This window comes from Cladophialophora psammophila (genome assembly GCF_000585535.1).
Source record: "Cladophialophora psammophila CBS 110553 chromosome Unknown aczJe-supercont1.9, whole genome shotgun sequence".
Classification (NCBI taxonomy): domain Eukaryota; kingdom Fungi; phylum Ascomycota; class Eurotiomycetes; order Chaetothyriales; family Herpotrichiellaceae; genus Cladophialophora; species Cladophialophora psammophila.
Window position 1 is genome coordinate 787922 of NW_006912930.1, and position 12400 is coordinate 800321.

Here is a 12400-nt window from a genome sequence, read left to right on the forward strand (position 1 = left end):
AATGGTCGAGTATTCAGAAAGTAACAATAGAGGTCCTAGTTTCCACTTAGAGCTGCATCGGTGAAGTATTGGTTTAAAACTTCTTCTGAAAAATCGATACAGTTCTCTGGGAAGGAGTCGAGTGTCGATATATGCTGCGGGTTGAAAACAGGACCCGGAAAATCGACATTCAGTGCAGCATTTAGATTTTGATCGTAGAATGGGAATGCCGGCATCGGATGCGAGGCGAGGATCGCATATGAGTCGGGGAGATCGTCCTCCAACATATCCAGATTCCATGACGAGCCAATGCTAGCCATGATGATGTCCACGCTTCTTTGGATACCTGGACACGAGCTTTTGACGGCAGTAAGCGCACTAAGGTATGTTCGAGTTCTTTGGCTTGACCCTGCAAGACCTTCTCTCAAATCTTGTACCGCAATCGTAGCGGCAGTATACGTGCAATACGCCATGAGATAGGTGACCCGAGTAAAGCCAAAGGTGTTTTTGAGCCTCAGCAAAAGTTGTTCAACCTGCTCAGATGCTTTGCGACATATTGTTCTACATGTCGTCGAGGATTGAAACGGACGATGCAGGAGAATAAGTGCTGTATGGTAAAGGAGACTAATTAATGGTTAGAATTGAATAGGTCGAGGCGAGAAATAGGCAAATACTTCTGAGAAAGTACGTGTGGCGGTGGGCAAATGCCATTCTGGGCATCTTCAGCGACCTTCAAGTGGGCTGGCGTTGCTGCGCGCCAGCTCGACAACCGAGCGCTCGCCTTTTGTATGAATTCCAGCACCGCATTTGACGCTTGCCGACCGTATACATTGATTATTATGTCGGTCAGTATGACACCGAGTTGGCAAAAGTTCGTAAAGCATGAGATTGTACTGGCCGGAGTCGGTGGGAATCTGCTGGGCACCGGCTCACCGTCAAAGATTGGAATCCAGGGCTCGGTCTCGGCTGTATCATCAACTAGAAGATGATGTTAGCATTGGCTTCAAGCAGGATTCTTCTTCCGTACGAAGTTGAGCTTGGACAGACGGCGGATCTGGCAGAGCTGGCATTCGCCCGAGATACAAGCTAATAGCTCTGCAAATGTCAGTGAGTCTTTTACTATTGGTGGAGAGATCAGTACTTGTCCCAAAGGAAGCAGCCCCAAGCAAGACGAGTCTTCATCTCTTGCCCCTGAGTAGCGGCGATGGAGACGTCTGGCGGCTGAGGGGGGAAGGCAAATAACCCAATATCTGTTGCCATTCGAAACGCCATGCCGCTCAATAGCCACGCTTGAGAGGTCATCCCCTTGCCGATTTCAAGAGCGCTGAGCTGCAAAAGTGCTTGGATTGTAGACATTGTAGGGGTATTGTGTATCTCCTGCCCAAGCAAGAGTCTAGCTCGTGACAGCAACTGACCACTCAACTCTTGGTCCGTGAACCTTGTTGAATGAGCACAGACGGCACTCAAGAGCAAAGGTGAGAAGTCAGACCCCCCGGTTACCAAATTCTCTGGTATGAGTTAGCCAAAATCCTCCACGGAAAGAATCCAAGCGTACTCATAAACGAAGGGCGATATACAAACATAAAGACAGGATGGACCCATGTCCAGTGGGTCTGGAGGAGTTGCTGGATCGATTTTGCAGGAAGATGAAGATGAATCGAAGCAATCTCAACGGCAATATTCTCAAAGCCCTGCCAATGCAAAGAGTCCCTCACTAAAGACTCCTTCCGTGTGCGGAGCGATACGGAGTCTTCCCTGCCAGCAGTTATCGAAGTAACGTTCTCAGATGGATTATCAACGGCTGATGTGGACGAATAGTAGTCTGACTATGATTCTGATTAGCAGTCCTGCCCCTTGGCACGGGAAGGATATAGTGAGGTACTTTAGCCGCAGTCTTAAATGCCAAGAGTGATTCCACAGAGTCGCGTTTGCTGGATGTGGACATTGAGGAGTGTTGAGCATTGGTGGCTATAACACTGGACGGGTTCAATGGTGCTTTCCTCAGGATTGACTGGACCTGGGCATTGTCCACCTGCCGCAGCTCCTCAATGGCTTGTTCCAAACATTCATACCTCCTGGCCATCTCGAGTATGCGGCTCATAGGGGGGGCTGTGTCATATCGACACTCCTCTTTGTAGGCCAGACAGACCATGCATTGTGGCTGTTTGCCATCGCATCGAGTTTTTCGTAGGCGGCAATTGGTGCAGGTGAGATGGTAGGGCCGCCTTCTTTTACCAGGAGGCTTGTCTGAAGCAATTGTTCTCTTGTTAGTCATTGTGCGTTGACCGCGATATCTCGCAGGAGACGCATAAAGATTGATATGTTTATTGGGGTGCGGAGTAAGTGCCGGAATACCGAGGCGCTAAGTGAGTTCTACCTTTCGCCCTGAGCACTGGCCTAGGGCTGCATAGATGGCGAGCTCTGTGGGACAGAGGGCGTTATGATGGTACGAGGCGGTATGGTATTGAGTATCTAAGAGAGAGAGAGTCTGTCTGACAGCTATGTACGCTGTACTGAGCAAACTGAGCAATAGGCGCCAAGGCGCTAATGGCTCATGATCTCCCTACTTGTTACAAGTACCCAGTACATAAGCCACCACGCCCCTTATTAAGGCTCAGAAGGTTACCCCAAGCCCCAACTTGTTTTTGCGGGGTATGACAGAGAGCCCCTGATACACAGAAGCACAAGCAGCGTGAAGCTCTCCAAACCAATCAATCTTTTGTATTGTTGGTATCAACGAATCTCGATGCAAAACCAATTTGTGTCGACAGCAGCTCGGCGGTAGGGATTCACCAATGCACGGCTTCGCTGAAATAGAGATCCAGCCGAGAGTCAGCTTCAGAGCTGGATGAGGTCACATTAATGCACATCTAAGACAGCCAGCAGCGGTGAGACGTAAGTTGTTGAATGAGACGACTATGGGAAGCCTCGGTGTGGTATTCTCATCAACATAGAAAGCGAAGCATGATGTGCAAGGAGTGCTGGGATCTGTTAGAGAGCCAGGATGTCCCAACGTGAAGCCGAGAGCAGTATCGCAATGGGTGTCATTCGACGTGGCGACGCACAGTGGGTCGCTGATGGAATGAATTCGTTGGATAGGCAGCTAGTTGCCGCCTCAGTCTGAGCCAAGCTAACGGGACTGTCTCTGGACAGTCTTTCTGCAGTGACGGCGAGGTATGTGCGAGGGTTTGAAAAGGCCACAGGTTGTCGCAGTGCCAATTCCCTTCCAGCCTAGCCTAATTAGGCTAGCAACCTGCCCCAAGCTTATGCAAGCTCAGCCTCACGAGGCGCCGAAATGCGGATAAGGACGGGCCTCCACCACAAGCTGCCACGCAAAATCGTACCCGGTACCTCGTACATGTAATAGTATTCTTCTCACGACTCTAGTCTTGGCCCTTTCTTTGGTCTAGCTGGTTTACGAAACGACAAACGTTATGTATGATAGCTTGCTCCTTCCTAAGCCCAAGCGTCCTTCAAAGTTCGCAAAACTTGCTTCACGTCAACTATTTGTCCCCATCAGAAAATTTCACGAAAGCGACATGATTCGGTTGTTAGAAGTCTGCCCTTCCACCCATAGCTTTCCACGAGATGTTGTATGCAGATTGCTCTATTTTAGACTCTCCGAGAACCCGATCTTTGAGGCATTGTCCTATTGTTGGGGCACTAGCGAGAAAGAATATTTCATCTACTGCGATGGACTTCGCTATTGGGTCACCGAGTCACTTCTAAAGTTCCTCCTTCGTTACCGAGACAGCCGAGAATCCCAATTGCTATGGGTTGATCAGATTTGCATCAACCAAGATGATTCAGTTGAAAAGTCGTTACAGCTACGACTAATGGGGGACATCTACCGACAGGCAGAGCAAGTCATCATTTGGCTCGGCGATTTCCCCGGAACCTGGATTGGAACCCCTGAGCAAGCGTTGATAAAGGATCTCGCAAGGCTGCGGCACACACCTTTACACGGAGAGCTAGTTGCTCTTTTGCGCCAATTAGAGATCTTAAAGCTGTTTAAAAGGTTATCCAAGATACGATACGAGTCGACAGCGCAGCTAGGAAGCCTTGAAACTATTGGAACAATCATGACGAGTCCTTGGTTTACGCGAACATGGATTGTTCAAGAAATCAACGCCGCCAGAAGGGCAACTGCTTATATTGGCAACATCAGAGTGGGCTGGTCTACCTTTTCGGACGCCATAACATTCGTTGTGAATACCGGGATGAGATTTGCGTTGGCCAACAAGAACCTGGGACCGGCAATGAGACTGGTATCGATTTGTCTTACGTTGGCTGCAGATCGCAACTTGCCAATGCTTAGGTGTCTCTTGTATGCAAGGCACCTCAAAGCAAGCCTTGCCCAAGATAAGGTTTTAGGTCTGTGCCATTTATCCACCGATTTTGAACGCCTTGGGATCGACCTCAATTGCAGCTTGGACCCGAAACAGGTTTATCGAAACGTAGTGGAAGCACTGCTACGGAAGGATAACACTCTTGAGTTCCTCTCCGTTCCTCGGCCCCGATATTCAACTAGTACAGCTGGTCTTCCAAGCTGGGTGCCCGACTGGAACACGGGTTCAAACATCGTCATCCCTTTAGCGTTTGACATTCCCGGATTTGCTCCAAACTACCAAGCTAGCAAAAGGCCAAGGGCATCTTTGCACCCTGGAGTTGACGACTGGGTACTAACCATCGAAGGTATGCAGTTCGACACGTTATCTACTCTGAGTCGCGTTTATCCCTCCGAGCCGCATGCAAACTATATTGAAGATGTTGTCGTAGCATCGGAGAGAACAGCGGACGATATGCTGGCAGAGCTCGATACTCTTCTCGAATGGGCAAAGATGACAAAGTCGGTGGCCAAGTTAGAACCACGTAACGAGTCTCGGGCGGCCCTATTATTAAGAACGATTACTGCTGGCCAGCTATCAGCAGATATAGACGCTTGCCACCGCACGTTCAGATACCTTGTGGGAAGATACAGACTGAGGTTGAAGTTATTGTCGCTGCTGGAAACCAAAACGTCGATCATTGGACGAGCCTGCAGAGCCATTGAGAGGTCTTCTCGATAGCTGGGTTCTGCACCATCTTTCCAAGTTCTTTTGAGATCTTTAACTGTGTGTGTGGGCAGGACACTCGGTATCACCAGCAAGGGCTACTTGTGTCTCGTCCCTGCAGACACCGAGATGAGTGACAGCATCTTGCTAGCCAAAGGTAGCAAAACACCCTTAGTATTACGGAAAGAGGGGAAGCCTGGACTTTGGAGTTTTGTGGGTGATTGCTACGTTCATGGCATCATGGCCGGAGAAGCATTTGATCAAGATCAGTGCCGGATAATTCACATTGTATAGCAAGTGAACGGGTCAAGAAAGATAAATCTTTTTGAGAGGGATATTACGGCTCATGTGAGAGAAGGCAGCGAATATACCAACTGTTGTAGACAATTGTCAATACTGGTGACATTCCTACGTACAACATGTGTCGATTTATGCATATTCAGTCCACCTGCATGAACGTGGGCCCAAAATGCGACAATCTTAGCGTGTCCAGCTCTGCCGGAGGTTCCATCAGGATTCCAGGGCAAGTCGGAAATGAGATTACTTCATCTTACCAGGGGTGCAAAAATATGGCGGAAGGGGGGGATATAGTAATCGTTGAACTCTTCCAGAGGACGTTTGGAGTCCTTTGTTTTCGAGGCACATGTTGAGAGGGGATAACATTCCTTGGCCTCAGCTCATAGGCTGATGCCGCGACGTCTGCTGGTCTTCACAACATCCGTTTGTCGAAGTCATGAGGTGGGTGCCTAGTCGTTGAGGAAACAAGGTTCGACGTTGGGCGAAAAGACAGCCAGGCGACCAAGGCTAATCTCGAGTCACGCCTGACGCACGAGTCGGTGTCCCTCTCGTGTCCGATCGAAGCCGTCGCGCGTAGGAGGGACTACTATTCAGTCCGCCGTTTCCCCAGAGCGTTTCGATTTCACGCATGTCCCCGAGTTGAGTCAACATAGCTCACGTCAAATTGTGGAAGGTCATTGTGCAACTGTATCACAGGATTCAACCCCTGGGCGCTACCGCCATAGCAGCCCGTGAATAAACCGTCGAAGGCATCCCCGGGAAGGCCAAAACTAGGCCCGAGTAGCTCATCCACCGTATCGAAGCTCAAAGGGCCGTCCCAGAATGGCAATATTTCGGTTGTAGTACTGGTCATCAAGGGCCAGCCCTCCAAGGGGGAGTCAAGAATAGAGGTGTCGATATGTTTTTGCAATCGATTCTGGTAATCTGCATTCGGTCGGGTGTCGGAGTGATTCACTACTTGATCAAGGTCCTGGCCTAATCTTGGAACGGTACTGAGATTACAACGCTTGGACTCTTGAAGAATACGCTGCGCGCGTTCGAAAAGTCTGTACATAACCCCGGCGCTCCAGTACGTCTCGCGGAGCTTTGACAGGATAAGCATACAGAGTTGGAGGCGATTGCCCGCGAGACCGCTAATAAGAGGTTCAACGGACTTGTAATCGAAAAGGTGGATTTGCATCGAGGGAACTATGGCGGTAATTCTGGATCCAGTGGTTGAGAAGTTAGCATCAGGAACATCAACGGCACATCCCGACGACGAGACCACTCACATCATTGGTTTCAAAAACTGGATAGCATCGATTTCAATCAGCTTCTCTAGAATATTGTTGGTGTTTGAAGCTGCTGCTCTTGCTTTCGCCAAAGCTGTCTTGTGCCACAGAGGTGGAGCAGTAGCAGGAATGGCTGCAAGGCCGCCGAGGACATATGGGCGATAGAGGACCGTAACTGTGGCTCTAGGTTATTGTTTGTATCTAATGTCCTGGACTTGTTGGAAAAAAGGGAGACTTACTGGTAGAACAACTCGACCTGATAAGCATGCATGCGGAGCAGGTAATTGGAGACATCTGACAATTGGTCTTGTCGAGCGCATTCCTGCAACTCCTCTACAAGATTATCGACAGTTTCAAGGCTTGGCCGAGGGCCCCTGGCACGATAATGGGCACGCAGAATGTTTCCTAGTGCATAACTGGTTTGCACGAAGCGAACCCACATTGCTGCCAGTGCGTCGTACTCTGAGGGAATGAACCTCTCGCGATGCTCGCTTGAGACCTGCTCCAGATCAGTGAGAATGTCGTTAGCACACGGCATCGGCACATCGCAATCCTCGTGATGAATTCGCATCGGACGGCCTTTCGCCAGCGATACCCATCGGTCTCTAACAAAGCAAGTCCACCAGAGACGTCGCGCGTGTCTGACGAAAGAATCGGATACACCTTGTCCACGGAGGGTTGACTGGGGGTCCCGATGAAGGCCAAGATTCTGGCATAGAGAGATGGCAACACCAGTCCAATGCCATGCTCCGGTATGGTCTTGTGGATCAGTGTACCAGAATCCCATTAGGATGACGGATTGAATGAGGACAAGTTTATCAGTTCCTCGGTCGCAATCGTAGAGACACTGCCATAGGATGGTTAGTTGATTCTACAACACGAAGAGTTTCGGCAGACCTTGGCCCGCTCATACATCGCCTTTTTCATGACACGCCGGGATGAATATCCTGCCTTTTGCAGCAGGTCGGAGCTCACAAACTTGAGAAATCTCAGCAACGCCCCAGATATGAGAAGAAGCTTACCTTACATTGGCGGTGGCTAAAATCATACTCCAAAATAAAAGGGGGCTGATGTTATTGCGTTCATTTGTATACTGGGCCAAGAAAGTGCCAGCATCTACGACGGGAATGAAGAAATGGACATGTTCAAAATAGCAGCGGATGGCTTCGTCTGCAACATCGTTCGGAAGCGTGTCGAAAACACCTTTGCGGCGCATATATTCAATTTCGTAAGGTTCCTTAGGTATTCTGTTTGAGTCCTGTGGAATATATGGTCGAGCATCCTGTGCTTGAGTTGGATGGCAGATGTCGTAGACGGCAAGACGAGGTCCACGCCTGTCGCCTAAAGCATACAAATTAGTGGGTGATTCGCCAGGTCCTTGCTTCACCGGGTAACCCAACCGATGTATGAAAGTGAGGAATCGTCAGGCAATATGACATCGACATCCTCATCAGGCGTGGGAGTGGTTCTCGCAGCAGCAACCGATCCTTCGGCTGCACTATTAGATGACGCCGCAGGACTGCATTTATCGGGAGGACTCGGATTGATAGCTATCTGCTCAGGGTGGTGCTGAGTGTTTGAGGGTGCAGGGTCTAGAACGCGTCGTGATCCACGGGGTCGATGCTTCTTGCGTGGAAGCACCTCACACTTTGCCTTTGGCCTATCATGCTTGCAGTTGGAGCACGGAGGACCTGTGCTTGTCACGTCGCAGCGGACTTTGCGACGATTGCAGGGCTGGCAGGCTGCCCGTGAACGTGGTCGCACCCTATCAGTCGGCTGACTTGTTTCCTGCATGTAGACACCGGCGGCCTTGATGCCATGTGAGATAGAGAAGGAGTTTGCCGCGGGTAGAAGACGAATGGAACTCTGGGCTATTAAAGGGAGGGACACGAGGTGGAAGATTTCTCACGTCCCGGTTAATATTTGAATGAGCGAGGAAGTAGCTGCGGACGATCGGCTCAAAGGAAAAAAAGTGCAGTCTGACAAAGAGTCTTCTCGGCTCGCAATATTTCATACCTCGATGTTACCAGTCATAAGAAAACACTTTCTTGCAGCCTCAAGCAGCCCCTGCAAAAACCACAAATATTACCAGTCATTTCATTCGAGCTACCCGGCTAACTGGGTAAACATCCTCCTTGCAATTGACGAAGCCATGAAAGAGAACATGGCCATCGAGGCCGAGCGCGTTGGTGATATGGAGACGACCAAGACTGAAGGCGACGACTTTACGCCTGACGAAGAGGGCGCCTCGTTCGGAAGCTGGATTTCTGGTATGAGATGAAGCCGTCGTTAATGTCTACGAATAGCACTAACGAGATGTCCCCAGGCTCCTACCTCTCATGATGATGACCTATATGCTTCAAAGCTACGACAAAGGCATTATGAGCGCCGCAACCCAATTCAACTTCAATAGCGACCTCAAACTCACCACAATCGTGGGCTACCAAGCCGACGGCAAACCCATCACCAACAATCAAAAGTACTCAAATGCTGCCATGATGTTCTACATTGGCTATTTGGTCGGAACATATCCCATGATGTACTTGTCTCAACATTATCCCACCTCGAAAGTCCTTTCTCTGGCTACCTTTCTCTGGGGTGCAGTGGTTATGTCAACAGCGGGCTGCTCAAACTATGTGGGTATTATGCTCAATCGCTTCTTCCTGGGCTTTCTGGAATCTACTGTTGCTCCAGCCTTTACGGTGTTTGTTACCTTCTGGTGGACTCGCGATGAACAAGCCCTTCGAAACAGCCTCTGGTACAGTTGCGTGGGTGTTGCCACAACCATCTCGCCCTTGATTAATTACGGCCTGGGCCAGATCAACACCTCGATGCCTCGTTGGAAGCCTATGTTTCTGATCCTAGGAGCTGTGACGCTATTCTGGTCCATCGTTCTCTCCTTTGCTCTGCCAGACAGTCCTTTAACCACCAAGCGGTTGACTGAGTCGGAGAGGAAGATTGTCGTCCGCCGACTAGAACGAAACAACGCCGGCACCATCAGTCGCAAATTCAACAAGGGCCAGTTCCTTGAGGCATTTCGCGACTACAAGCTATACAGCTGTACTCTCATTATCCTCCTTACCGGTGTCCCGTCAGGGGCCTTGGGTACGTTTGGGACAGTGGTGATCAATGGGTTTGGCTTCGACCATTTCGACTCGTTGGCCTTGACCTGTCCCATTGGCGCCATCACCGCGACCAGCATTCTCTTTGTGGGCTACGTCACGCGCAAATGGAACAACCTTCGGTACCTGTCCATTGTTACCTGTGCTCTCATCTCCATTGCTGGTACTCTTATCTGCTGGCTTGGACCGCGAAACAATCGCGGCTTGTTGTTTGCGGGCGTCTTCCTTATTGCGGTTCAAGTCTCTGCCGGAGGAGTAGCAGTTTCTCTCGCTGCATCAAACATTGCAGGACACACGAGTAAGTCTCACAACCTAAACTTCAAGCTTATCAGGTTTGACATAGAATAGAAAAGGCCACCGTCAGCGCAACAACCTTCGTCGGATACTGCGTGGGGAACGTGATAGGGCCCGAGATTTTCGGCGCCTCACCCGGCCCTGTGTACCATGCAGGCTTCATGGGAAGTTGTATTTGCTTGTGCTGTGTGGTGGTTATTGCGACTGTCACTTACGTCCTTCTTCGTAGAGAGAATGCGAAGAGAGACAGAATTCATGGTGGACGAGGTGGCCAGCATGGCATCGAAGAGGATTTATCGGACATGAAGAATGGAGAGTTCCGATATGTACTGTAGGTGGGTAGCGGCCATTGTCAAAGGTCCAGGGGCCTCGAGTTCTGGTAAACTATAAGTTAGCGCTATTTAGCATAAGAAGAATGTAAAAAAAAAACCTATTCAATTTCCCTCATGCCGATGCCACTGTTTCCACGGACAGCCCCTAGATGACCTCGTGATCTTTCCTGATTGACAGATTACTTTCCCCAACCTGGCAGCCATTGAAGCGGAGGTGTTCCTATAAGCCGAAATTCCCGAAATTCCCGAGATTGCTCATGAGTTGGGCCGACAGCCACTCTGCAAAAACATTCATCGACTCCAACATTTCGACGTTATTCGGGCATTAGTATCTTCCCCTTCGGCTCGTTCTTTTCTTTTTGCCGAGTTGCCATCTAATGCACTGCCTTTGGACCCCTGCCTTGATAGAAACCGCGACGAGCAATCTCGGCGATGGCAACTTGAATGCGTGCTGGACCACTACAAACAACTGCACCTGGAGAGCTCATCTTGCGCTAATGTTTGCATGTGGGCATTTAACAACGACATTTTCCGGGGTATGCTTCTCAATCTAGTCTGTTGTGGAGATAGACAGGCAGAGGTTGTGGAGATGAGTGCTGCTATATCGACGCTATTCAGATGGCCATTTGAGGTACGACAGCAGACCGCAAAAGTCAATTGAAAGGGTCTTAAATCGAACTTTACCTGCTGTTTCTTTCTGCTCTGTTCGCATCTTTTTGCTTCCGTTATCACATTGATCAAGTTTCGAGAACGCCAAATCGACTGGAATGGCGTTGAGTAAATACTTGGTGCGAGTGTGTTTGTGCACTTTCACCATCAACACTCTGACAGCTTGGGCATCATCCATCGCTTCCCGAACCAACGTGAACCGTCAGCTTCTCGGTTGCGGAAAAGATCTTCCTGGCGGGCAGACTGTTGGACAGGTCTCAAACGTGACGATAACAAGTGATGGGAATAACCGGAGCTACTTCATCTTCATCCCGCCAGCCTACTGCAAAGACACTCCGACGTCAGCAATAGTGTCTTACCACGGAGGCGCGCGGACAGCAGAAGACCAGCTAGAGTTAGATCTCCTGACAAGCCCAGAATTCAACACCAAGTCGTTCGTGGTGTATCCCCAAGGGATTAATGTAAGGGCCTTTTCTCTCTGTGCTTGGCATGTAGCAACGAGCGAGGCTGAAACATCTGCAGAATACATGGCAAGGAGTGCCCGGGGTTACAACGAATGATCTCCAATTCACCACAGACATCCTCAACAAGATCGAAAACCTGTATTGCATTGACCCATCGCGGATTTATACGACTGGAAAGTCAGATGGTGCGGGTTTCTGCAACCTGTTAGCCTGTGACCCAGCCCTCTCGACAACTTTTGCCGCATTTGCTCCTGTTTCTGGAGCCTACTATGTTGACTCTTTACCCTGCATGCCTACGACGGTGGACCTACCATGTTCCCCAGGAAGGCCTCAGATTCCGGTCCTCGCTTTTCACGGCGGCAACGACACGACTATCCCATACACCGGGGAAGAGCGCAAAGGCGAATGTCTTCCGAGCATTCCTCACTTCATCCAGGAATGGGCGCTGCGGGAAGGACTTGGGACGACGAACATAACGACACCGGTGGCCAATGACACTGTCAAGTATAGCTATGGGGTGGGACGTGATGCAGGCTTGGTGGCTTTGGTCTTCGACTCGGATATCGGCCATGACTGGCCTAGCACAGCGCCAAATGGCGACAACCAGCATGCAGGTCATCATCCAGCCAGCTTTAATGCTACCCTGATCATCTTGGATTTTTTCCAACGTCATCGACTGACCTAAAACTTTCGGGATTAGAGGGCAAGACTTATTGGGAAGGGGCCAGGTAGTGAAGATCAAGCTTGAGAGAGGGGGCAAGACCCCTGCCCCTGAATTGGGCGGCATTTGCATGTACACCTAGTTTGCATTTTTTCATGCTGTTTACTTCGGTAATTTGCCATTCATTTTGCACGGTGACACCGGATGCTTATCATAATTGCCGTGCCTCGACCTTAGCCGACCTGTCCCGAACCCAC

General features: G+C 50.0%; 5 protein-coding genes across 5 annotated transcripts; 3 read left to right on the forward strand and 2 right to left on the reverse strand.

Moving 5' to 3' along the window:
* Positions 1-35: 35 nt before the first annotated feature.
* A1O5_06469 (uncharacterized protein) lies at positions 36-2062 on the reverse strand (the record flags this gene model as incomplete). The annotated part of the gene is made up of 6 exons (XM_007747063.1): positions 36-603; positions 654-957; positions 1007-1074; positions 1121-1487; positions 1535-1805; positions 1862-2062. 6 exons carry the CDS (start codon positions 2060-2062, stop codon positions 36-38), a joined length of 1779 nt encoding a protein of 592 aa, XP_007745253.1.
* Positions 2063-3518: 1456 nt separating this feature from the next.
* Positions 3519-5048, forward strand: A1O5_06470 (uncharacterized protein; the record flags this gene model as incomplete). Its single annotated transcript, XM_007747064.1, has 1 exon — positions 3519-5048. The coding sequence occupies one exon, from the start codon at positions 3519-3521 to the stop codon at positions 5046-5048; it is 1530 nt and encodes a 509-aa protein (XP_007745254.1).
* A 904-nt stretch (positions 5049-5952) lies between these two features.
* On the reverse strand, positions 5953-7817 carry A1O5_06471 (uncharacterized protein; the record flags this gene model as incomplete). The annotated part of the gene is made up of 5 exons (XM_007747065.1): positions 5953-6532; positions 6602-6784; positions 6841-7448; positions 7499-7579; positions 7629-7817. The coding sequence occupies 5 exons, from the start codon at positions 7815-7817 to the stop codon at positions 5953-5955; spliced, it is 1641 nt and encodes a 546-aa protein (XP_007745255.1).
* A 948-nt stretch (positions 7818-8765) lies between these two features.
* A1O5_06472 (uncharacterized protein) lies at positions 8766-10352 on the forward strand (the record flags this gene model as incomplete). Its single annotated transcript, XM_007747066.1, has 3 exons — positions 8766-8851; positions 8928-10021; positions 10072-10352. The coding sequence occupies 3 exons, from the start codon at positions 8766-8768 to the stop codon at positions 10350-10352; spliced, it is 1461 nt and encodes a 486-aa protein (XP_007745256.1).
* Positions 10353-11116: 764 nt separating this feature from the next.
* On the forward strand, positions 11117-12167 carry A1O5_06473 (uncharacterized protein; the record flags this gene model as incomplete). The annotated part of the gene is made up of 2 exons (XM_007747067.1): positions 11117-11479; positions 11541-12167. 2 exons carry the CDS (start codon positions 11117-11119, stop codon positions 12165-12167), a joined length of 990 nt encoding a protein of 329 aa, XP_007745257.1.
* Positions 12168-12400: the final 233 nt, after the last annotated feature.